Source organism: Doryrhamphus excisus, chromosome 17, assembly GCF_030265055.1.
Source record: "Doryrhamphus excisus isolate RoL2022-K1 chromosome 17, RoL_Dexc_1.0, whole genome shotgun sequence".
Taxonomy (NCBI): Eukaryota; Metazoa; Chordata; class Actinopteri; order Syngnathiformes; family Syngnathidae; genus Doryrhamphus; species Doryrhamphus excisus.
The window spans coordinates 8,256,285-8,281,417 of record NC_080482.1 but is presented as its reverse complement, the minus strand read 5'-3'; the positions used below and the strand labels follow the sequence as shown (position 1 = coordinate 8,281,417).

General features: G+C 37.7%; 4 protein-coding genes and 1 long non-coding RNA gene across 5 annotated transcripts; all 5 read left to right on the top strand.

Moving 5' to 3' along the window:
- Positions 1-7,711: 7,711 nt before the first annotated feature.
- On the top strand, positions 7,712-8,519 carry apoc4 (apolipoprotein C-IV). Its single transcript, XM_058053651.1, has 4 exons — positions 7,712-7,834; positions 7,908-7,947; positions 8,030-8,114; positions 8,302-8,519. Exons 1-4 carry the CDS (start codon positions 7,727-7,729, stop codon positions 8,486-8,488), a joined length of 420 nt encoding a protein of 139 aa, XP_057909634.1. The 5' UTR covers positions 7,712-7,726; the 3' UTR covers positions 8,489-8,519.
- A 2,212-nt stretch (positions 8,520-10,731) lies between these two features.
- On the top strand, positions 10,732-12,052 carry apoa2 (apolipoprotein A-II). The gene is made up of 4 exons (XM_058053457.1): positions 10,732-10,848; positions 10,978-11,022; positions 11,362-11,575; positions 11,658-12,052. Exons 2-4 carry the CDS (start codon positions 10,980-10,982, stop codon positions 11,812-11,814), a joined length of 414 nt encoding a protein of 137 aa, XP_057909440.1. The 5' UTR covers positions 10,732-10,848; positions 10,978-10,979; the 3' UTR covers positions 11,815-12,052.
- Positions 12,053-14,427: 2,375 nt separating this feature from the next.
- LOC131105460 (uncharacterized) lies at positions 14,428-15,824 on the top strand. The gene is made up of 3 exons (XR_009119937.1): positions 14,428-14,459; positions 14,943-15,070; positions 15,499-15,824. It is a non-coding gene; the product is annotated as an uncharacterized LOC131105460 (long non-coding RNA).
- Positions 15,825-17,403: 1,579 nt separating this feature from the next.
- On the top strand, positions 17,404-19,540 carry apoc2 (apolipoprotein C-II). Its single transcript, XM_058053425.1, has 4 exons — positions 17,404-17,513; positions 17,665-17,720; positions 19,002-19,158; positions 19,235-19,540. The coding sequence occupies exons 2-4, from the start codon at positions 17,672-17,674 to the stop codon at positions 19,326-19,328; spliced, it is 300 nt and encodes a 99-aa protein (XP_057909408.1). The 5' UTR covers positions 17,404-17,513; positions 17,665-17,671; the 3' UTR covers positions 19,329-19,540.
- Positions 19,541-20,915: 1,375 nt separating this feature from the next.
- LOC131105436 (trypsinogen-like protein 3) lies at positions 20,916-23,880 on the top strand. The gene is made up of 5 exons (XM_058053551.1): positions 20,916-21,425; positions 21,491-21,635; positions 21,733-21,983; positions 22,085-22,224; positions 23,412-23,880. Exons 1-5 carry the CDS (start codon positions 21,239-21,241, stop codon positions 23,604-23,606), a joined length of 918 nt encoding a protein of 305 aa, XP_057909534.1. The 5' UTR covers positions 20,916-21,238; the 3' UTR covers positions 23,607-23,880.
- The last annotated feature ends 1,253 nt before the right edge of the window (positions 23,881-25,133 follow it).

Genomic DNA, 25,133 nt, shown 5'->3' with positions numbered 1-25,133 from the left:
GTATGTGAAAAGTAATAATATGCAACAAAAAAAACAACACATGCCGCAGACACTTTATGTAATCTCAACAAAAAAGACTGATTACGTGTAAACGTTAGCTGTGCCAACACTTCACGGGGTCCAAAGTAGCATCCGAGATTGTCCTCATCATCATTTTGATGGACTAATTGTTTGAGTAAATGTTATGCTGTCAAATAAATCAAATCAAATAAATAAATAAATAATTACATAAGCTAATTTCAATTTAAATTTGAATTATTTCTTTTAATATTTATAAAGAAAAAATGTTCCCAATAAAATAAACATCATTTTGATGGACTAATTGTTTGAGTAAATGCTATGCTGTCAAATAAATCAAATAAAATGAATAAATAAATACATACATAAGATAATTTCAATTTAAATTATTTCTTTTTGTATTTATTTAAAAAAACTGTTCCAGAGAAAATAAACATCATTTCTGATGTACTAATTGTTTGAGTAAATGCTATGCTGTCAAATAAATCAAATAAAATGAATAAATATATACTAATTTCAATTTAAATTTGAATTATTTCTTTTTGTATTTATTTAAAAAATGTTCCCGATAAAATAAACATTTCGATGGACTAACTGAGTAAATGCTATGCTGTCAAATAAATCAAATAAAATGAATAAATATATACTAATTTCAATTTAAATTTGAATTATTTCTTTTTGTATTTATTTAAAAAATGTTCCCGATAAAATAAACATTTCGATGGACTAACTGTTTGAGTAAATGCTATGCTGTCAAATAAATCAAATAAAATAAATAAATACATCAGCTATTTTCAATTTAAATTTGAATTATTTCTTTTAATATTTAAAAAATGTTCCCAATAAAATAAACATCATTTTTGATAGACTAATTGTTTAAGTAAATGCTATGCTGTCAAATAAATCAAATCAAATAAATAAATAAATACATAAGCTAATTTCAATTTAAATTTGAATTATTTCTTTTAATATTAAAAAAAATGTTCCCGATAAAATAAACATAATTTTGATGGACTAATTGTTTGAGAAAATTCTATGCTGTCAAATAAACCAAATAAAATGAATAAATAAATAAGCTAATTTCAATTTAAATTTGAATTATTTCTTTTAATATTACAAGAAAATGTTCCCAATAAAATAAACATCATGCTGTCAAATAAATAAAATAACATAAATAAATAAATAACTATATAAGCTAATTTCAATTTAAATTTGAATTATTTCTTTTAATATTACAAGAAAATGTTCCCAATAAAATAAACATCATGCTGTCAAATAAATAAAATAACATAAATAAATAAATAACTATATAAGCTAATTTCAATTTAAATTTGAATTATTTATTTTAATATTTTAAAAAAATGTTCCCGATAAAATAAACATAACTTTTGATGGACTAATTGTTTGAGTAAATGCTATGCTGTCAAATAAATCAAATCAAATAAATACATAAGCTAATTTAAATTTAAATTTGAATTATTTCTTTTAATATTTAAAAGAAAAATGTTCCCGATAAAATAGCTATATGTCTGGCCATGACATACATATTTTGTACTTATACTTACCTCTCATTTGGCTAAACAATGACACAAACATATTGAGTAAACTTAATGTAAAAATTGTTAAAATAGCACCTCTGCTCAAAGTAAACATTCTTATATTCCTTGTAAAAACAAACAGTTCTAATAATGCGGTGAGGGGTCAATAAAAGGGGGCAGCTACACTTCATGGTCATTACGTCACAGTGCTGCAAGCCGGCATGCTTATAAGGAGACAAACACACACACACACACGCCCACACACACACACCAAAGTGTCCTCCTTGAGATCAACAACAGCAACAACAGGTATTTAACATTTTATAAACATTGATGTAAATAAAACAGTTTATTTATTGTTAGTTGTTTATTTTTTACATGTGCTAATCATTTTTTTTGTTTATTTAATTTTCAGTCAAGATGAGACTCTACCTTGCAGTAGCCGTGCTCCTGCTGGCTCTGGTCGCATACACTGGTGAGTGTTGCGTTCACTGAACACAACCGATGTCAGAATTTCTAGCTCGCTTGACTTTAACTATCGGGGTGGGGGGGTTTGCACACACACAGAGGCTCAGGATAGGACAATGGAGGACCATTTTGCCCAGGCTGGTGAACGGTTATCTGAGTTTGGCAGAACCGTTGTGGAGAAGTCCAAGACAGCCTTAGAGAAGTTCCAGCAGAGCGATTTTGCCGTCAGCACCTCGTATGTACACTCTTTAACATAAGTATTCATATTATTACATGCATTATATCTACGAAAATTGACGCTATGATTTTCCCCTTCAACAGGAACTTTTTTAGGAATGGCTGGCAGAAACTGAAGGAACAGGTGCAGGATCTCACCCAGTAGACTTTGAAGTATACATCCCATCCTCATTCAAACCACTTGCTAAGATGGTTACATGACTCCAATTCGCTTCAAGTGTAACTCAACAGGAGAAAAGGGAGTCACAATGTGTATTGTATGCATAAAAAAAAAAGAATCAGTAACTATTTTGGATATCCATAATTCCATTTAATGCTGTGTGTGTGCCAAATAAATATGAATTAAAAAAACATATCTCCTGGTCTAGGCCAGTGTGGTGTCATTTATGTTATTTTTTATTAAAAAATAAACACACATCACACCTTACCTGTACATTACACAATATTATGTCCCAAAAAATGCCTTATTATACATCATGTTCAAAAAAGGTCTTACTATACATCATGTCCAAAAAATAGCCTTACTATACATCTGGTCCCCCCAAAAAAGCCTTACTATACATTGTGTCCAAAAAAGTTCTTACTATACATAATGTCCCAAAAAATGCCTTACTTATACATCATGTCCCAAAAAATGCCTTACTATACATCATATCCAAAAAATAGCCTTGCTATGAGGCCTTCATACTTCAAGTACTCGTGCTGTGTACTTCATCATGTCCCAAAAAAAACCTTACTTATACATCATGTCCCAAAAAATGGCTTACTTATACATCATGTCCCAAAAAATGCCTTACTTATACATCATATCCAAAAAATAGCCTTGCTATGAGGCCTTCATACTTCAAGTACTCGTGCTGTGTACTTCATCATGTCCAAAAAAACCTTACTTATACATCATGTCCCAAAAAATGCCATACTATACATCATGTCCCCAAAAATGCCTTACTATACATCATGTCCCAAAAATGCCTTACTTACACATCATGTCCAAAAAAATGCCTTACTATACATCATGTCCCAAAAAATGCCTTACTATACATCATGTCCCAAAAAATGCCTTATTATGTCCAAAAAAATATCCTTACTATACATAATGTCCAAAAAAATTCCTAACTATACATCATGTCAAAAAAAACCTTACTATACATCATGTCCAAAAAAATGCCTTACTATACATCATGACCCAAAATGCCTTACTATACATCATGTCCCAAAAAATGCCTTACTTATACATCATGTCCAAAAAAATGCCTTACTTACACATCATGTCCCAAAAAATGCCTTACTATACATCATGTTCCAAAAAATGCCTTATGTCCAAAAAATATCCTTACTATACATAATGTCCAAAAAAAATGCTTAACTATACATAATGTCCAAAAAAAGGTCTTTGTGTCCAAAAAAATGCCTGTCCTAAAAAATGCCTTACTTACTGGTCAAAAAAACAGGGGAAACCTAACACACACTCAAAAGGGCCACAGAAGCACCCAAAAACGACATAAAATGACAGGCGGTGATTTTTGACAAAAATCTTTGTCACTTTTTTGTTGTTTTTTCAATTTCCTTCTAATGCACTTTTTTGGTAAAAAAAAAAAAAACAGGGGAAACCTCACACATGCTCAACAGGGGCCTGAGAAGCATCCAAAATGGCGGTGTTAAAGGGCGGTGATTTTTGACAAAAATGATAAGACGTTAGCATGTTGTTGTTTTTTTTACCAACTTGCTTCAAATGCAGTTTTCTGGCAAAAAAACCAACAACAAAACAAACAGGGGAAACCTCACACACACTCAACAGAAGCACCCAAAAACGGCATAAAATGGCAGTGTTAGAGGACAGTGATTTTTGACAAAAATGATTAGGGGGCATGTCGTTTTTTTTTTGGTTGTTTTTTTCAACTTGCTCCTAATGCACTTTTCTGTTCAAAAACACAATGGAAACCTCACACACGCTCAAAAGCATACATGAGAAGCATACAAAAATGGCATAAAATGCCAGAGTTTGAATTTGGTGATTTTTGACAAAAACATAAGGTATGTCGTTTTTTTCTGTTTTTTTCAACTTGCTTCTAATGCACTTTTCTGGTAAAAAAAAAAAAAAAAAAGACAGACAGACAGACACTCACAGACACGCAACAGGGGCCCCAGAAGCATCCAAAAATGGCAGAAAATGCCAGTTTTTGAGGGCACTGATTTTTAACAAAAATCAGTAGGGGTTAGCATGTCGTTTTTTTCAACTTGCGTCTAATGCACTTTTCTGGTCAAAAAAACAGTGCAAACCTCACAGACACTCAACAGGGGCATGAGAAGCATACAAAAATGGCATAAAATGCCAGAGTATCAATTTGGTGATTTGGTGATTTTTGACAAAAAAACGTAAGGGGTTAGTATGTCGTTTTTTTAACGTTTTTTTCAACTTGCTTCTAATGTACTTTTCTGGTCAAAAAACAGAGGAAACCTCACTGTTGTTTTTGTTTTTTTCAACTTGCGTCTAATGCACTTTTCTGGTCCAAAACAAACAGGCAAAACCTCACACACACTCAACAGGGACCTGAGAAGCATCCAAAAACGGCAGAAAATGCCAGTATTTGAGGGGCGGTCAAAATCATAAGGGGTTAGCATGTCGTTTTTTTTTTTTTTTCAACTTGCTTCTAATGCACTTTTCTGGTAAAAAACAAAACAAAACATGTATTGTCTTATATTGTAACATGAAGGGCTACAGGGTGACAAATATCAGAGCAAATTATTATAATAGCCAACAAATAGGCCGATGATGAAGTCAAAAGATAATTGTTTATTTGTGTCAATAGTCAGTCGGAGCAAAGGCCAAGTGCCAACATGGCTGCTCTCTCGACCGATTTCACAAGAAATGAGCGAAAGTTTATGGTGGTTAATGATCCACTCACTGTGTCTCTTCACTGAAGGCTGATCCTGAGAATGGCGGTCACACATCTGACCGTTCTGCCACCTAGCAACCTAACCTAATTAGGGAATCCATTATTGCAGAACAAGATAAGGATAAAATAATGTTTACTTGTTACACTAAACCCAAAAAGTCCTTTCCAGTTTGAAGCTCATTTTTAGAGCAGTAGTATGCAGTAGGAGTACAACATATTTTTAGTAATGGAACCAAATTGAGTGGTTGTGTTGTGTTAGCATTAGCATTAGCATTAGCTTTGAGGTTATTTTCAAGACTTTTGCTGTGATTTTGTTAACATGGAGTACGTGCATTCATCGACTTCTTAACGATGATTACTTTTGTCAATATAAGTTTACTGCATTTGATTCGAAGTAAATTAGACTTTGTTTTTAATTGTTAACATTCATGCATCATAATGCAAAATGAACAAAATCCTGCATTTGCACTTTTATCCGGGTCCGCATTGTGATGTAACTGGTTCGTCCTTGGCACTTGTCCCACTCCTGTGCTAGGTTGAACGTCAAATGATGAAGTTGTTTTTTGTGTAATCCCGTTAACTAAATGAACTAAATTTTGATAACCTACTTACACAATTAATACCGAGCTCCCATGTACCACAAACGTGTCCCACATACAACTTGTGCTTAAGACACATTTGTTTTTAATCAAACAAACAATTCCGTCCCCTCTGTGTGTTTAGACAGCTGTGGGATGAGGATTGTTTGATGAGATCAAATTGATTTTTTTTTTTTTTTTTTTTTGCCTACCATGGACTCTGCCCGCAGAATTTCTTGGCTGAGCTGAACCTGTTTATCATATCACATGGATGACCTGCGATCTTCTCTTAACGTCCTATCTGTTCTGCTCAATCACAGACTTTGACTGGTCCACAAACACATCAGCGTCTGGTAAATGGGCTCAGATACTTGATCCAAAGGGCGCTTGGATGGTTGTCTGATGCAGCAAATGTAGGTGGACAGAAGGAAAGAGCATGTTTGATTATCCTATTGATATCATTCTGATACAAGCTGACTTTTATCTGACTAAAGAATCTCATAGAAGCATTTTTTTAGGGCTGTCAAAATTAACACACCGATGTGGGTCAGTGTATCATCATTATTTGTCTGATTCAATTGTTTATGACTCAACAGTGTTACTGTCGCGCATGCGCAAACCACTAGTTGATGCCATAGTAAGGCTGCACAACTAACAGTTCAATATAAAAGACGGTTGGTCCTGACGTTGGCAAATTTGAGTCCAAAAACCCCTTGATGGAACGGTATTGTGCACACTGTACAGGAAGGAGTTTTCATTTCGCCAAAATACTTCCAGGTTCAAATATGACATTTACAGGAAGCACCATATCTGTTGCTATAATGCCCCTATGTTCTCTACAGGGGGGGGGGGTTCTGTCGCAAGATGGGTGACAATCGACCCTCATGATATCTACCTTGGACAAACTGACTAACATAATTACCAAGTGGATTGCAACAAACAATTAGTCTAGATTAAAAATTAATATCATTTAATCACAACGATTAATACACAATATTCTGATCAGACTTTTTAATCATTTTATAGCAGTATGACAATTACAGGAAGCACCATATCTGTTGATATAATGCCCCTATGTTCTGTACGGAGGCGGGGGGGGGGGGGGGGGGGGGTTCAGTCGCAAGATGGGTGACAATTGACCCTTGGACAACCCGACTAACACAATTACCAAGTGGATTGCAACAAACAATTAGTCTAGATTAAAAAATTAATATAATTTAATCTGGATTAACCACGATTAATCCACAATATTCAGATCAGACTTTTTAATAATTTTATAGCAGTATGACAATTACAGGAAGCACCATATCTGTTGATATAATGCCCCTATGTTCTGTACGGAGGCGGAGGGGGGGGGGGTTCAGTCGCAAGATGGGTGACAATCGACCCTCTTGAAGTCAATCTTGGACAAACCGACTAACAAGCAACTAGCAAGTGCATTGCAACAAACAATTAGTCTAGATTAAAAATTAATATTTAATCAGGATTAATCGCGATTAAGCCACAATATTCTGATTAGACTTTTTACTCGTTTTATAGCAATATTTTTTTTTATTTGAGATGTTTACTGGTGGGCTGCATGGTGGAAGAGTGGTTACCATGTAGGCCAAACAGTCAGGATATCCGGAAGAACTGGGTTCGATTTTCCGCTTGGGCATGTCTGTGTGGAGTTTGCATGTTCTTCCGTGAGTGGGTTTTCTACGGGTACTCTGGTTTCCTCCCATATTCCAAAAACATGCTAGGTTAATTATCTTACTGAAAGGTACTACAATGCCCGCTAAAGAATTTTTTAAGACAATCAGTCATTGACTACAAAGAAGTGTTCAAATTATGGTTAGGTTCAGGATTAAGTACCCATTTTTAAATATTTTTTGTGCATTTGTTATATAAAAGCACAAAAAATTAATTTCTCAATACTTACAAACTGCATCTAACTGTACTTAGACAGGTAAAAAGCAACCAAATGAAAACCAAACAGAAAAGTCATGCGATGGTGACCAATGTACAACCTGTTGGCTTATACAAATACAATGGAGCAGTAACACTCATTTCATTCAACTTGAGTTGGTCGGAGCAGCTGACAGAAAAACAAATAAAGGTATTATCATGTTATTCCTCTTCCCTACATCAAGTATACACTATGAATATATATTTTGTTTGTCTGATGTTAGATGCGATTTCTTGTCATCACTCTCATTCTACTGATTCAAGGTGTGTGTGTTTTTTTTAATGCAGCTTTTTTTTTTAATGCTAATTTTCTTTCTTTCCAATTAACAATATTTCCCCTTTTCAGCATGCGGCTCCCTTTGGGCTCAGACACCAGACCCAGGTCAACCTGACTCTCCAGGATTCCTGCACAGCCTGATGGAGAGAGCTCGGTATTTCCTCTAATTATATACACACACACACACACACACACACACACACAGCATACAGTGTATATCAAGCATGCATATCACACAGGGACTCTGTTAATGATTGCAAATGTTCTGTTTTTTTTCTTAATATTGAAGTTGTGGTTCTGTGTACATTATTACTCATGCTGTGTACTTGCACATCCCACAGTGCAGCCAAAGCTAAAGTCCAGAATGTGGGAGAGGTGGTACTGGGTTATATGGGCACCTACTATGAAGACCACATCCAGCCGGTAGCTGACAGCTACAGCGAATGGGCCTCGGGCATCCAGGACTCTTTGAAGGAGAAGATTCAAAGCTACATGCCTTTTATGGCTACAAACATGACTGATTCTTAATTGCATAATAAATCAAACACGTGTAAACTGGTTGGTTTTTGTTTTTGTTCGTGCAAAATAAATACCTGAAACGCAAATGGTGACTTAAGCAACAATATTAGCGCTAGCTAGTCATAGTCAGACATGATGTGAGAACTTATATTAGCACACAATTTCATCAGCTTGATTTTGATGTCCGATATCGTTTTTTTTTAAAAAAAAAAACAATATGCCGATTTTGTCCAACTCTCAATTTTCGATACAGATATCAGCAAATACCGATACTGATATGTGTAGCATGACTGATATTAACCGATATCGCATTTTTATGCTTATTTCGGTCCGATATATAATCTGTACCGATAATCATCGGTTCTGTCGCAAGATGGGTGACAATCGGTCCTCATGAAATCGCCCTTGGACAAACTGACTAACACAATTACCAAGTGGATTGCAACAAACAATTAGTCTAGATTAAAAAGTAATATCATTTAATCAGGATTAATCACAATTAATCCACAATATTGTGATCAGACTTTTTAATCGTTTCATAGCAGTATTTTTTTTTTTTAATTTGAGATGTTTACTAGTGGGCTGCATGGCGGTCTAGTGGTTAGCGCGCAGCTAGGAGACCCGAGTTCAATTGCACCCTCGGCCATCTCTGTGTGGCGTTTGCATGTTAACTGATATTAAGTAGCTCTCTGAAGACACAACGGCACTGTAAAAGAATTTCAGTGACCCTAAAAGGTCAAAACCAACCAATAGTAGAGTAGAGAGCGTTAGCCATTAAACAGCTCTAACTGTTCTATGCTTGAAATAATTGGAGTCTTGTATAACAACAGACTGGATTAATCACACTGTCGCCATCAACTCAACTCTAAAGTTGACTAAATTAAACGCTAAAATCAAGTAAAAGTTACTCTGACAAGACATTTAACAGATGTATCGTCATTTCTGGACACTTCATGGTACGAATTCTCGACAATAAGCATATATATGTATTTAAACACTTTCATGCATAACAAACTAACTAAACTAACAAACTAACTAAAATGCATTCAGACACACAAGCACCAGACTTGATTGCTCGAACAACATGTTTGAATTAATGTATATCGTAAGAGGCATTATCCTCGCTAATAAAAACACGGGCTATGTTTCTGCAGTAACCCAAGCCATGCTAAAACTCTCAAAACTCAGTTCCCTCAGCACGAGAACACCTTTATAGCAATACACAAGAGTATGGGTCTTATTTACGTATTAAATTGCTTAATTTCTTTCATCATGTCCACTATTTTCGGTAGTATGAGTGTAAAGGCGACAATACAGTCACTACTGTGTCAAGAGGACTGTAATAATGTTTAAAAAAAGTCATTTCGAAGGTTGAAAACATGTTTTCTATGAAATTATCTATAAAGGAATCCTACTTTGTGGAAATTGACTTATCATGGGTTAGTCTTAATTAATCACAATTAATTAGGGATCAGTGGAATGGAGAGACAACAGGAAGGTGTTTGCAGAGCGATACTGTCAATTTGTAGTATTTTATGGATATTGATGGTATTAATTAAGAATACGTAAAATCTCAGAGAAGATATCCGGCAATGATGTCACACATTGTGACTTTCAAAAATTGTATTATTTGACTTTTGGAGCATATTTTTTTACAGGTTACTACGATACTGAATTGGACAAAACCTTGTAGATTGGTGGTGCCCAAAGCCAAGGAATAAGACATTCCAATTGATTTTATGCATTTTTGGTGGAGGTTGTACTTAACTTCCGATTGCCAATCATAATTGGCACTGATGTTGGGCCTTGGCAAAGCGTGCCAGTTCCTTTGAGATTAATTGAAACTAAGAACAATTAATCATTTTTAAAGTTGACATGGATTCAGTGATAGTCTATGAGGGCAAAAGGTCAGCAAGGTTGCGTCTAGACAGGCCTCGACCTAACAGAAACGCTGATGATCTTAAGCTAATCTAATCAAAAGTTGCGTTTTACAACCACTATTCAGACAAACTGCAGATGATGTGGAGATTGTGACATACGGTACAACATACGCTGCGTACGGTACATATCAGGAGGGTCTACGGGTGCGTGTACGTTGTGAATATACAGTAGATACAGTACATTGTCACTCATTGCATAAGACACATTTGGGGTTTGAAGGGAATACCGTGTACACTGGACTTTGTTTAGGTGATTATGCGTGTGTGCATGTGTGTGTGTGCGTCTGTGTGTGTGTGTGTCCTCATCAGATGACGTGTGCTTACAGTCTCCCCCTATATCATCCGGTCCAGATGTGCGCTCCCAGTTACAGACAACTCACTTTCAGAGCAGACTGTCACTTCTGGGCTCCAGATTCTAATCAATTGCAGGTAATGGTTCCATTTTTTTTTTTACATATTTTTCCTTTACTCTTACACATGCAATATGCATAAAGTATGCAGGTTAATTTGCATTTATAATGATTAGTATGTGTTTAATAACTGTTTTATTTGTTTCAGACATGCATGCAAAATACGCAGTCGCACTGATCCTGGCTCTGCAGGGTAAGAAAACTTAAACAAGCAATCTAAATATACATAGAGTGGATGCATTTAATTTAATTTCATCTTTAACTGGCTATTGCTTTGAATAGATATTGTTAGTATAGTGGTCCCCGCACTGCTTTAAATGTACTAAATGTCTATTTACAAGCAAATATTTGCAACTGAAGACCTAAATTATATATGTGGTCAAACTTACCAAAGAACATTATGTATTACAATAACAACAAATGCATGTAACGTCGTTCTTATTTGTTGTTTTTGGGTCAAGACTGGGAAAAAAGGGTGATTTACGGCAACGTGTTTTTTTTGAGACGTTCCGCAATGATCTGTCATTTTCAGTCTCCATGAGCCTGTGTGAAGTTCCCCAACCTGATCAGGAGCTGGTGAAAAAATACGAAGCCTACAGAACTACATTCTACAAAAGGCTGCTGAACGCTTACGGCAAGCTGCAGGCGGCCATTGCTCCCGTCATTGAGAAAATCGGTGATGACCAGCACGTCATGGAGGACATGCAGGCCAACCCTCAGGTCCAAGCCATCGCTAAAGTCGCCAAGTGAGTGTTTGCAAAGAATGTGCTGCAAATACAAATACAAATCCACGCCGCTGGAATAATTGTTGCACTGTGTACTGTGCAGAGGAATGGCTGAGGAGATTAACCCACTGGTGGAGAAAGCCCGTATGGCTGCTCTGGGTGTGTACGGACACTACCTTCGCCCTCACATTGGCCAGTACCTGAGCGACTCCATCGACCAAATCAAGATCTACCTGGACAAGTTCATGCCCGCCCAATAAAGAGCGCATCACACTTGCTGCAACTCGGCATCGATCACACAGCGCCTTCAAAGCCCAGGAGAGCAAAGAGCATCGTCTTGTATTCATGTGGCGAGGCAGCATAAACTCGCCAGCGCCGCCTACACTAAATGTACTCAGCATGTGCAATGTGTTGTGTTTGGTACACTAACTGTAGTCTTTGTACGATTGTGTATGTTTGTATGTGTGAATGTGTTCAATAAAATGAACTGGAATGAAATACTGGAAAGGTGTGTGTCCTAGCCTTTGAGCATGAACTAGACTAGAGCTGTCCTATCTAGTCTCACTTCGTCTTTGAGATGCGAAACATCTTCTAAGACAACCTGAAAACCTTAGTTCATGATTTGGACCGATGTTTACACCAATAGATGTTCATTAAAAAAATCCTGCATGTCATTTAGCCATGCACAAATATTAATTATTATTAAAAATAGTTATTAAAGTAAAATTATCATGCACGCTCGCACGTGGGATAGTTTAAAAAGTTTTGGGGAATTTAGCAGTGATGAAGAAGAAATGCGATAACCATAGAACTGAAAATTTACTTTGCAAAATTAGCATTGCAATATAAGAAAGAGTATGGCTGCTCAGTACAACACACAATATCATTAAATATACATTACAGTTGTCCCCGCCACTTCATACGTCCAATTTTAAGGCTTCACTCTATTATATTTTTAAAAAGTATATTAATGAATAAATCATTCCTGTCATATCCTAGTTTATTATTAGTTTAGAAAATAATATTCAAGCTAATTTTACATATTTTTGATAGGGTAGTGAAATATGGACCAAACTCATATCCCAATATATTTACGTAAGGTTGAATATCGATATATATCCCCATATATTTTCCACATAAACAAGATATATATAATGGTATTGCATGAATCATACAGACTTTTTGTAGTGTGGAACGTTAGAAAAGACTTGATGAAGTGATACTACTCAAACAATCAAGTAGAAAAAAATTCTCACACGTTGTTGATATCTTGAACTTTGGTTCGGGGCATTGGAGGTTTGTTTTGCAAAGATCTTTCCCCACATCTGTGGAGACGCAGGAGACTTCTACATGACAATTTTTACACTCAGTGGTCTTTTTCAGTTGTGTTGCTGCTGCATGCAGTTGTTGCAGCCCTGAAGGTTAGCAGTGTAGAGAGTAGCCAACAGCAGCTCCTGTATGCGTGTTCACTGCATATGTGTGTTAAAGCGATGGGAGTGTATTACGAGTCTGTCCTTCATTATAAACAGTGGCAGTAGAGTAGTATTCATCCCTGGTCTCTAGGTGTCAGTAACGTTAAATTGTTGAGGTAACAGGCACCAGGAAGCATGCTGTCAACAACATCTTATATCATATCTTATTTACAGTGTGTCTAATATGCCGTATTATATTATGTCTACTATAATGGAGTGTTATTTCATGTCTACAGGGTTTAAATAATGATAAAAAATATATATATTTAGACTGTCATAAACAGGTTTTCTATGCCACGAACACATTCTGTTTATTAATCTTCAATCCTACTTCTTGGAAATTCACTTATTGCGGTCACGTCTGGAACCAATTTACCGGAATAAACAAGGGACAACTATACTTTTGTTTGTTTTTGTTGATATTGGACCGATACCCAATATTAACTCATTCGCTACCAAAGACGTATTTATATGTTTTTTTTTCAACCCGACCGCTCACTCCCACACTCTTAAAAATGCTGGGTTATTTTTTTGACCCAATCGCTGGGTTGAGCCTGTTGGGTCATTTAATTGGGTTATTTTTATTGAGTTGGGTATTCTGAGAACCCAATTTGCTGGGTTATTTCTGTTGGGTGCTGAGTTATTTGCTGCTGGGTTGTGATTTCCATTATTTTGTGCTGGGTTATTTTGGACAACCCAAAGCGTTGGGTAGAATTTTGAACTCGAGCAACAAAGCCCCGCCCACAAACTTACTTCGTTCGGACCCCACATTTCATCTGAGGAGACCAATTTCAGCACGGAGCAAGGTTTGTTACATGCCCACTATTGTTTTACCGTAGAATTGACTTTATATTATTATATAAAACTTCATAAACTTGTTAAAATGTAAGTTCGTGAAGCACTGTTGAGTACTAGCTTCATGAATGGATCGGTAACCTTAGCAAACTTCCATTCCCTCCAAAAGTGGCAAGCGAACACATTCGCTGGCGAGCTATGTAGGAACCAAACTATGTTGTTGAAGTTACAAGAGACGTGCACTATGTGTGATAGTTATGAGGACAACGTCAGTTATCTCGTCAATTTGCCATTTTATGTGATATCAAGTTAAAGAATCTCGTGAATTAATACGAGCGTGCTGATGAACCGGTGTTTTTTTACGCTAGACTGCTGCATGCTAGCGGGCTTCCGTTAGCCACCGATAGTCCACTGTATACTTAGCAGTTTCAACTAGTTTGGGCGCGAATTCGACGACAGTTTTATAAGTCGCATATAAATGTGCAGAATACGTTTGGACTACTGAATCTTAGTTCATTTCATGGTACGTTTGTTCTTATGGACCCTCTTTGTGATGTTTCAGTTCGCTGAAAAGCATCTATGGATGAGTTTGTCAGTTCCAACTTGACTGAGTGGCAGCTACCAGGGCTGATTGAAAGGTAAGTCATCTTCATGCCTTCATTTTATGGGTATTGTTTTACAGTAGCTACTGTGCCTACTATATGCTCTATTCATAAGAAATGGCGGTGGGTCAGTCACTGTAGCTTGTACCAACACCCAAATTTTGATTTGATTTTGATTGTGATCCATCTTGTGATTCCAATATATATTGCTGTTATAGTCAAAAAGTTTGCTCACCACTGCTCTAGACAATGATGACAAACTCTCTATGGTACACATCATGATCCCAATTGGTAAAAAAATGTTTGGGGTGTGTTTTTGTGTTTTAAAATAGACCAAGTAAACATAATCGAGACATTTTCTTAATATTATGTTAGGGTTGATTGCAATACGACAACACTGCACAGTAGTGGGACATATTGAAAACAAGACAGTTGTATCTAAAATTGTAATATTATATTATATTATTTAAAACTCATGTTCTCAACAATCTGGTAATGACACCCATAATTGTCCTACAGATGCCAGGGGAGAAGTCGCCCTGACTCTGCTGCCCATCCTGCTCCCTCCGCCTGTGTTTAAAAAGGGCAGGAAATTGGTCCGGGCGAGTATTCAGGAGGTGAAGAGAGCCTTCCTCGATGTTAAGCCCGTAAGTAATTTACCTTTCAATAGAAATTAAAATGTAAATGAATTGTGAAATGACTCCAGTTGTTCTTTTACACAGTTTTAAAGAAGGACTCTTTATGAGGAGCTACTTGAAAAGATTGTATTTCGTGGAATGTGTGACAACGTAACATTTGGCTGTGTTTCTCATTTCATGAAGCACTATTCTTACAAGTTGTAACTTGGTGTAAGTTGTTACTCCATAGTGATGTGTGACGTATAAACCACAGACCAAACATAAGACTGGCCAAACCCCCTGAATAAATTGTTGAACACTCCATTGAATTTAATGGTGTCATACTTCTCCCTGTAGAATGTATATTGAAATAGCTTCAGTAGAGAGCTGATGACAATTGCTCTGCACTGCTAGAAATACTTACAAAATACTTACCTTTTTTTCTTTTCTCATCATAGGTCGGAGCTAACATGGTGGAATACTTGCAGCAGGCAGAATCGCCTCCCCATTTGTGCTGCTGCTCACAGAGCCTCTTGTTCTATGTATATATCACTCTCTCATAGCTGTCCCCCTCACTTGTTCTTAAAATGTTATTTTTTTTGTACATAATTTGTTCATATGTGAAGGAAATGTTGTGAGTTGTTATATTTGTATGTTCTGGAAATGTTGAATTTTTTGAAATATTTTATTGTTACATTGGTGTCATTATCATTGTAATATATTATTAATAGTATTAGCATACAATAAAAATAAATAAATAATTAAAATATATATATATATATATATAAATATATATGGTATATTGGCAACCCAACTTGCTGGGTTGAAATAACCCAGCCGTGTAGTAAATATGAACCCAGCGTTGGGTCATTTGAACAACCCAATGTACAACCCAATTGTTGGGTTAAGAGAACCAACCCAACTTGTTGGGTTAAAATAACCCAACGCGAGGTTGGTCCTATATTTAACCAGCGTTGGGTTGGGAAACAACCCAGATTGGGTTGTTTTTAACCCAGCATTTTTAAGAGTGCAAAGACATATTTATACATGTTTTACTTTATTTTTGCACTAGAGAGATAAAGAGGTAATGATGCAACTCCACAATGGAAGAGAGTCCGTTTGGTGAAGTTTTAAAGGCCAAAAAATGGCCACAAGGTGGGAAAGGTGCATTTTATAAGACCTCGGTATATATCTCTTCCACGGAAATACATGCTCCGCAACAACCGGGAACTGGAAAGGCATTTTGCTGTGTTGTGCGAGGGAAGTTACACATAGAAGCGACATTTTAAATGCGAAAATTGTATATTTGTTATATTTGTAAAGGCATGCTATTTTCATGTTAAAAAAACATTTTGTGTTGTTTATGTTGTGGCATTATTGCTTAAATGTTAGAAGAAAATAATAAAAAGGGGGCAAAAAAGGCTTTTTGTCAAAATTTTTCAAAAAAAAAAAATATATATAGTATATATTATATTTATATGACTAAATTTGTGTCAAATTTTGACAAAAAAACTTTTTTTTGTTGAGAACGTGCTGAAACTTACGTATGTTCTACTACTGATTACTAAAGAATGGAAAAAGATACAATAAAACCTTTTTTCTGATTAAAAAAAATGAGAATAAAATGTTTCTTTTGGTATTCACCCAAGAATGCAGTATTCTGTGTACCTTGAAAAATCTGTTAATATTTAATCACTCATAGACTACAATTTAGGATATTTTGTTCCACTATACAGTATTTAACAATGGATTGTGTTCTACAAAGTAAAAGGGACTAAATATGAAATGTAAAGGAAATTGTAATAGAATGATTCTTAATAAATAGGCTATGATTATGAAATAAACACATTTCATCTCAACTACTGGAAAGGAGAGAGCAGTGCTTTTAACCCTATAAAGAGACAAACTGCATCCTGTTAAATCTAATTTAGCTAGTTTAAATCTTTCATAATCTCAATTAATCCGATGACGTGTTCAACACCCTCTAGACTAGAGTCTATCTCAATGGGACTTGGGACTGTTGTGACGTGACATGAACGCATCAGGGCCTTTATGTAAGGAACAAGGAGGGTTGGGGGGAAGGGGGGGGGTCCTGTCGAGTGTGATGCATTTACCAAATAGATGACATAAAGTCAGTCATAACGAAACAATCGCAAACATGGGTTCTGTGGGCGATACTGTAAAAGTCCAAAGTCAAGCAAAGTCCGCCACATTCCTAATTTATAAAATTCCCAGAAAATCCCCTTGCTCATCATCCTCATCCTCCACGTGTTTGCACAGATAAGTTTCATCAACACACAGTTGCCACAAACACACCGGAGCAGTGGGCCGACAACACCACCAGTTTATCTCCCCCACAGTGCACTTTGGCTCCTGGAGTGACAAGTCAACACATGGCCGACACTATATAAACTGATCAGGCCTACAGATGCTCTGCTTTTTCTTCATCATCACACCTCTGGGAGGGAATAAAGTGAGTACATGAATTTTAGTCAATTAAATATTGAATAAATACCTGAATCCGGGACCTTTAAAGGAAAAGGCAAAGCAAATGTGGCTTATATAATTGGACAATATTGCACCCTAGTGGCTAACATGCATAAATATTTGCTCTCTTGTTGCAGATCAACCATGAACAAACTGCTGCTTGTCACTGTGCTGCTTGCACTCCTTGCCATTAGTAAGTGGTCACTCTAACACTCTACAATGTGGGCGACCTTTGATTTAACACAATTTGGTACCATTTTTCCCCACAAGAATTATGGGAAATAGAAGGGTCAAGCTACACAACTAAACCCAACCTCAATGAGGTGGCTTCAAAAATAGAAACATTATGAAAGAAAAAGGCCAGAATTAATCCCAAGCTTACACATGATGTGATGATGATGACTTTCAATAATAAGTGAAAATTAAATCATCAATTTTCAATAACGTACTTAAGTGTAAAAGTGTACTTTTAATTTAATTTAGTGTTGGACAAAACAGTACCCCCCCCCAAAAAAAACAACTAAACATGGCCGCAATTAATTCTGACTTTGTGCAGTTTGTGAGATTTTATGACGCATATTTTCTCAAAATAACGGAAATACAAATATTCTGTTGCTGGGTTCCAACTGTGGCTGCCATACAACATTTTAGCTTTTCAATAACGTACTTAAGTGTATCAATTGTAAAAAGAAGTTAAGCAGTGTAAAATGTAAAACGATAACAAAACAGTCTACATTAACTTTGATAACAAGTGGATATTATTTTTGTTTCATGTTTTCTCATGGCTGAGGTCACTTTTAGTATTGGACAAAACAGTACCCCCCTAAAAAAACAACTAAACATGGCTGCAATTAATTCTGACTTTGTGCAGTTTGTGAGATTTTATGATGCATATTTTCTCAAAATAACGGAAATACAAATTTTCTGTTGCTGGGTTCAACTGTGGCTGCCATACAACATTTTAGCTTTTCAATAACGTACTTAAGTGTATCAATTGTAAAAAGAAATTAAGCAGTGTAAAATGTAAAACAATAACAAAACAATCTATATTAACTTTGATAACAAGTGGATATTATTTTTTTCATGGCTTCATGGCATTTTTTACAGTACCCCCCAAAAAAACCCTAAACATGACCGCAATTAATTCTGACTTTGTGCAGTTTGTGAGATTTTATTAAGCATATTTTATCAAAATAACAGAAATACAAATATTCTGTTGCTGGGTAAACTGTGGCCGCCATACAAAACTTTAGCTTTATTAATTACCATACAAGTACTGTAAAAACCAGTAACTTACATTGAATTATAAACATTATGTAACTTTAGGTGTATATTCGTTCCCTAACGTTCCTCGTTGATGCTGCTGCTCTTTACGTATCACAAAATAGCCACAAAAAAGCCAAAGAAAAAGTACAAACAGACACTCCACTGCATTTCAAAACAGATGTCACAACACTGTCCTGGTCTAATGCAGGTGTTGAAAGCTTCCGTATGCCGAGGCAGGCCGAGGAAGATCAAGGCACCCTGACCATGATCAGCGACACAATCAAGTCGTACTACAACAACGTGGTCAACACGGCCTCTGATTATATGGAGACCCTCAAGAACCTCAAGATCGAGGAGAAAGTCAAGTAAGACGTTTTATGAAAAGGAGTTGGAATTGTTCAAATGCTATACCTCATCTCCATTTTTTTTTTTTTTTTGCAGCAACCTTTACACAGAAACGACCACAATTTTGAGCACCTACAATGGAATCCTGCAGGACCAGCTCTATCACCTCTTTTACTCCCAAGATGCATAAACCCTCACCGGCCACTGAAGGACTTTAACACTTGAGCAACAGTGAACACACCGCAGCTATGTAGACAAAAGAAGGAAGAAGAACATTCCTATAAATGCCATGAAATGAGGAAAAACCAGCCAACAGTGTTGTCATCTTACGCCTCCCCACCACAAACCTCAACAAGTTTTTCTCATGCTTTATAACATTAAAAGTATTTATACATAAACCTTGCCATGAGTGTATGCGGTCAGTTATTCCCCCATTAAATTAGTTTGCCGTTCAAAACATTTGTATTAATCCGCAAAGCAACAGGTTGAGATGACGAGCTTCAATAATAATATAATAACAAACATGTTGAGTTTGAGTATAAACAAACCAGAAGAAAACTACAAACAATGTGAAGTTTGTTTTGTTAATGCTGTTAATGAGATTTCTATGTCGATTATCAGTTATTCCATCCATGCTGGAGCCTATCCCAGCTGTCTTTGGGGGAGAGGCAGGGTAGCCAATTGCAGGGCAACTTATTCTCAGTTATTACATAATTCTATATTAATTTAATTATAATTTCTGCATGGTAGAGAGTGGTTAGCGCTTAAGCCACACAGCTAAGACACCCAGGTTCGATTACCCATTTGGGCATTTCTGTGTGGAGTTTGCATGTTCTCTCCGTGGGTTTTGGCCGGGTACTCCCACATCCCAAAAATTGGTTAATTGGTTGATATGAGACCGAGTGATTAGCGCGCAGGCCACACAGCTAGGAGACCTGAGTTCAATTCCACCCTCGGCCATCTATGTGTGGAGTTAGCATGTTTTCCCCGTGCATGCGTGGGTTTTCTCCGGCTACTAAAAAAAACAAAACATGCTATGTTAATTGGCGCTCCAAATTGTCCATAGGTATGAATGTGAGTGTGAATGGTTGTTTGTCTATATGTGCCCTGAGATTGGCTGGCGACCAGTCCAGGGTGTACCCCGCCTCATGCCAAAGACAACTGGGATAGGCTCCAGCACCTCCTGCAACCCTCGTGAGGAAAAGCGGTAAAAAATGAATGAATGAATGATTCATTTTCTACCGCCATTTTCTATCCATTTTATCCTCACGAGGCTCATGGGTGGTGCTGGGGCCTATCCCGGCGGGGGTACACCCTGGACTGGTCGCCAGCCAATCACAGGGCACATATAGACAAACAACCATTCACACTCACATTCATACCTATGGACAATTTGGAGTCGCCAATTAACCTAGCATGTTTTTGGAACGTGGGAGGAAACCGGAGTACCCGGAGAAAACCCACGCATGCACGAGGAGAACATGCAAACTCCACACAGAGGGTGAAATTGAACTCGGGTCTCCTAGCTGTGAGGCCTGCAAGCTAACCACTTGTCCGCCGTGCAGCCCCATTTGTGAAAATGTATAATTCAATTAAGGTTTCAAATAAAGTAGGACATATTTTTTTTGTCAAAATCTGAAATAAAATAATCAAACAAACAATCGAGACAACACGTTTTTGTGATTGGGTGTTAACTTTACTAAACATTCAGGTGTGTAAACATGTAAGTACTATACATGTTGTACCCTAACTTGTTTTCCCAGTACTCTTACCAACATTGATTGCGTTTTTTAATGCGACAAGCAAATATTGTGCTGTACAAAGCTCAACACTATTTGGATTGTGCAAGAGAACCTGTGTAGAAAAAGGTGTCACGGTGGAATATTAACTTTATTAACAGAATTTGGCACCATTATTCCCATATATTTGTTCTTATGCAATCTGATGCCACACCTGCCAAAAGTTGTACCATAAAATCCATAAAATTAGATGATGATATATTGGAAAAATGGTGAAAAAAATCACTAAAATTGCTTAGAAACGTGACAGTATGGATCGCTAATATCTGCTGTGTGCTGTAAATGAGTGTTCTTGTTCTTTATGAAGGGAAAGGACATGACGCCTTTGACTGTAAGCGTCATTACAAAGGTCACGCCTGGAAATGACGGGAAACAAAGCGTTTCCTTCTTCGGTCCTCCTTATAAAAGGTGGACGACATCAGACAAACGCCATTACTACAGAACAAACATGGAGATTCTTCTTCTGTTCATGGCGTTGGGCCTCACAGGTAGACAATGACAGGAAGTTGCTATTTAATTATAGTTACTATTGTTACTATTTGTGTTTAAACAGGAGTGTCGTCTCTGGAGGAGGACAACAAGGTGTGCCAGCCTCATTCCAGACCCTGGCAGGTGTCTCTGGGCGGCCAACGGACAAGCTGTAGCGGCGCCCTCATCAACGAGTGGTGGCTAGTGACGTCTGCCAATTGTGCGCCAGCGTAAGCAAAAACTTTGACGCTTACACGTAGCTACAGTACATTAGGTGGGAATATGTGATGTAATTCCCATCCCATTCAACAACGCTATCACTTCCAGGTCCAACGTCATCGCCTCTCTTGGAGAACATGACCTCACGGTGGACGAGGGATCCGAGCAGCACATTCCCGTGGCGGAGGTCATCCGCCACAGTCCGTACCGTTCGCCCCTCCACAGCTTGGCCATGGTTCGCCTGGCCAAGCCGGCCCACTTTACCGAGCATGTGCGGCCGATCGGCCTGCCAGGTCGCTGCCCTCAGCCTGGAGAGAGCTGCAGTGTTAGCGGTTGGGGCTCCACTGTACCAAATCAATGTAAGTGGATTTGTTTAAATAAATACTGTATTTATTTAAACTACAGTGATGGATGGTCCCTGGACATTTCAGCTAATTTATTTTCTTTTTTCTGAAAACAGACGAGTCCCCTAAGCAGCTGAAGTGTTTGACCGTGCCTGTCGTGGACGACCAAACGTGTATCAACACTTTCCCCGACTTCCTGTACTGGAGCATGGGCATGGTGTGCACCGGCGACGTCAATGGCACCGACAACTGTTTGGTGAGCAGAGACTCAAACTCATGTATTACTCTCTTTAAAAATACTCATTATGAATGCTTGAATTTAGACAGTTTTAAAGTGTTTTTGCGGTCCTTAATGGAAATGTGTGTGTATATAGCTTTAATGCTAATTAGCAGTTTGTCTTTGAAATAATCTATGGCTGTGTTCAAAACCGCATACTACTCATATAAACTCTTTGAGTATGCAGTATGTCTACACCGGTAGTATGTGATTTTTAAGTATGCGAGAAGTTCCCAGAATGTTGAGTATGTATTATCATCTTACTTACGCGCTCAAATTACGCAGGATGCAACGCGACGTGATGTCACCGCGCAAAAAAATGCGCCAACAAAAAAATGTTGGCTGAACACTGAGCAGCAGAATGGACCAAACAGCGGTGTCAATCAGGATATATTACCAATTGGTTCGTTTCTTGTTTTCAAAGTAAAAGCAGTGATTTATCACAATGTTTTTTTTCGTATGAGAAAAGTAAGGGGGTGTTTTATTTTGTGAAAATAACCGGAAGTGCGTTGCTCACTTCGGCTAGCTTAAATTTTGCCGAATTCGTCCGAACGAAGTTGTAAAAGCTTGGTATTTGGACAAATAAATGGCACACTCGGTATCTGAACGGTCACTTTCTCGACTGATTAAAAAAAACTCAATAAAGTAATGTATTTAAAGAGTTTAGAGCTAAAATGAAATCAGCTTCAGCCTGTGGATTTCGGCTCGGGTAGGAGCGCAATGCATTGTTGGTTATCATTTAGTACACTGTCGTTTAAACGCTTTGCATACTGTCTGATGGATTGGGTATGCGGTATGGAGTATGTAGTAGTTAGAATACGGTTTCGAACACAGCCTAAGTCTCCAAGAAGTACGCTGTTTTGTGGTAAATACCTATAATTAATTAAAAAAAAAAAGTATATTGAAGAAAATTTGGCAAGTTTTGCCTAAATTAAGCATTTCCAAGCAGCTTATACACCGGAATTTATGGTAGCAGTTAGCATGTTAGCCTCACAGTCATGGAAGATTACGACAAGAACAAGCGGAATAGAAAATAAATGAATGTAATTGCCGTCTGAATTTAGCTAACTTAACACGAAAGTAATTTGTTTTACAGTAATTTTCCGAACACTGGTTGATTCACTCACTCACTTTCCCAAACCATCTACTTTGTCAACCTCACACAGAATGACGCATCCGCCGTTCTAGTGTGCAACGGTCAGCTGCAGGGTGTTCAGTGGTTCCGACATGGCTGCCAGAACGCGGAGCACCCCAGCGTCTACACTAAGCTGTGCATGTATGACGACTGGATCCGCAGAGTGATGGCCAGCTACACGCCAACCACTACGACTGCACGGGTGTTGACGTCAAAGATACATTGAAGGTACCACGCTGTTACTCCCAGTTTATTTTATCAACAGATGCCTCGTGGCTGATGTGAACAATTGCAGCGAACCTGCATTATTTGAATTGACCTGTTTGAAAAAACTCTCTATTACATTTGGTTTTTGTACTCTACTTTTGGCATACAATTTTCAAATACATGTTTATTGGTCACAACTGACAATGTTAATAGCTAGCAAGCAAATGGCTGTACTGTCTAAGAATAATATCTACCTGAAATAAAAGCTGAAATGTTGCTCGCTTGATAGCAAACCCAAATATTTTGAGTCGACATTCATTCCTTTTCTACCGCTTATCCTCACGAGGGTCGCGGGGATTGCTGGAGCCTATCCCAGCTGTCTTTGGTGGCGGGGTAACCTAGCATGTTTTTGGAATGTGAGACGAAACCGGAGTACCCGGAGAAAACCCACGCAAGCACGAGGAGAACATGCAAACTCCACACATAGATGGCCGAGGGTGGAATTGAACTCGGGTCCCCTAGCTGTGAGGCCTTGGCACTAACCACTTTTACACCATGCAGCCCACAGGGCACATATAGACAAATCATTCATAACTACGGATAATTTGGAGTCGCTAATTACACGGGGAGAACATGCAAACTCCACACAAAAATGGCAGAGGGTGGAATTGAACTCGGGTCTCCTAGCTGCGCTAACCACTTATTCGCCGTGCAGCCCTTTTGAGTATACAGTAAAAGTAAAAAAAAAAAAACTTTTGGAGGGCACTGTAACTTCATATCACAGTACACTACAATCATGGCTAAGCTAACAGCGGAATAAATAACGGCCATCTTGATGCAGTCCAGTTTACCAAATTACCAAAATGGCTGTGCACAGTGGACTAAATTACCGTATGGGCTGAGTCAATATTAGCAGTGATGACCAATGCACCAAGCCATGTTGTCAATTAACTTTTGGGCTGCATTGTGACTGATGCCAGAGCGTTCATGCTCACAGGATCATGACCCCTAACACGCACTACAGCCTGTGTTTGAGTGGCTTCCATCAGGTCGTAGACCAAGATGGCCACGCTGCAAAACACAAAGAAGGAAGGCAGTGTGTGTGTGACGAAAATGTTCAAATACACAAATAAATGATTTCAGGATGATTTACTGTTGACACGACACAGGACTGATTGTGAGTGCCCAACTTTTCTTCTCTTGACAAGTTTTTTTTTTCTGGATGCCCCAAACAATCAGAAAGGGGACTCATCACAGAAAATTGTTTTCTTCAGAAATCCAATGCCTACATACCATCTGTCCCTGATGTTTTTCCTGGACATAAGTGGCTTCTTTGCGGCCTTCTTGACACCAGGCTATTCTCCAAAAATCTTTGCTTCACCGTGTGAGCAGATGCACTCACACCTGCCTGCAGCCATTCCTGAGCAAGCACAGCACTGGTGGTACCTCAATCCCACAGCTGAATCAACTTTTGGAGACAGTCCTAATTGCTTGCTGGACTTTATTGGGCAGTTCTTAAAGGGGAATACGCTTTTTTGCATCATTT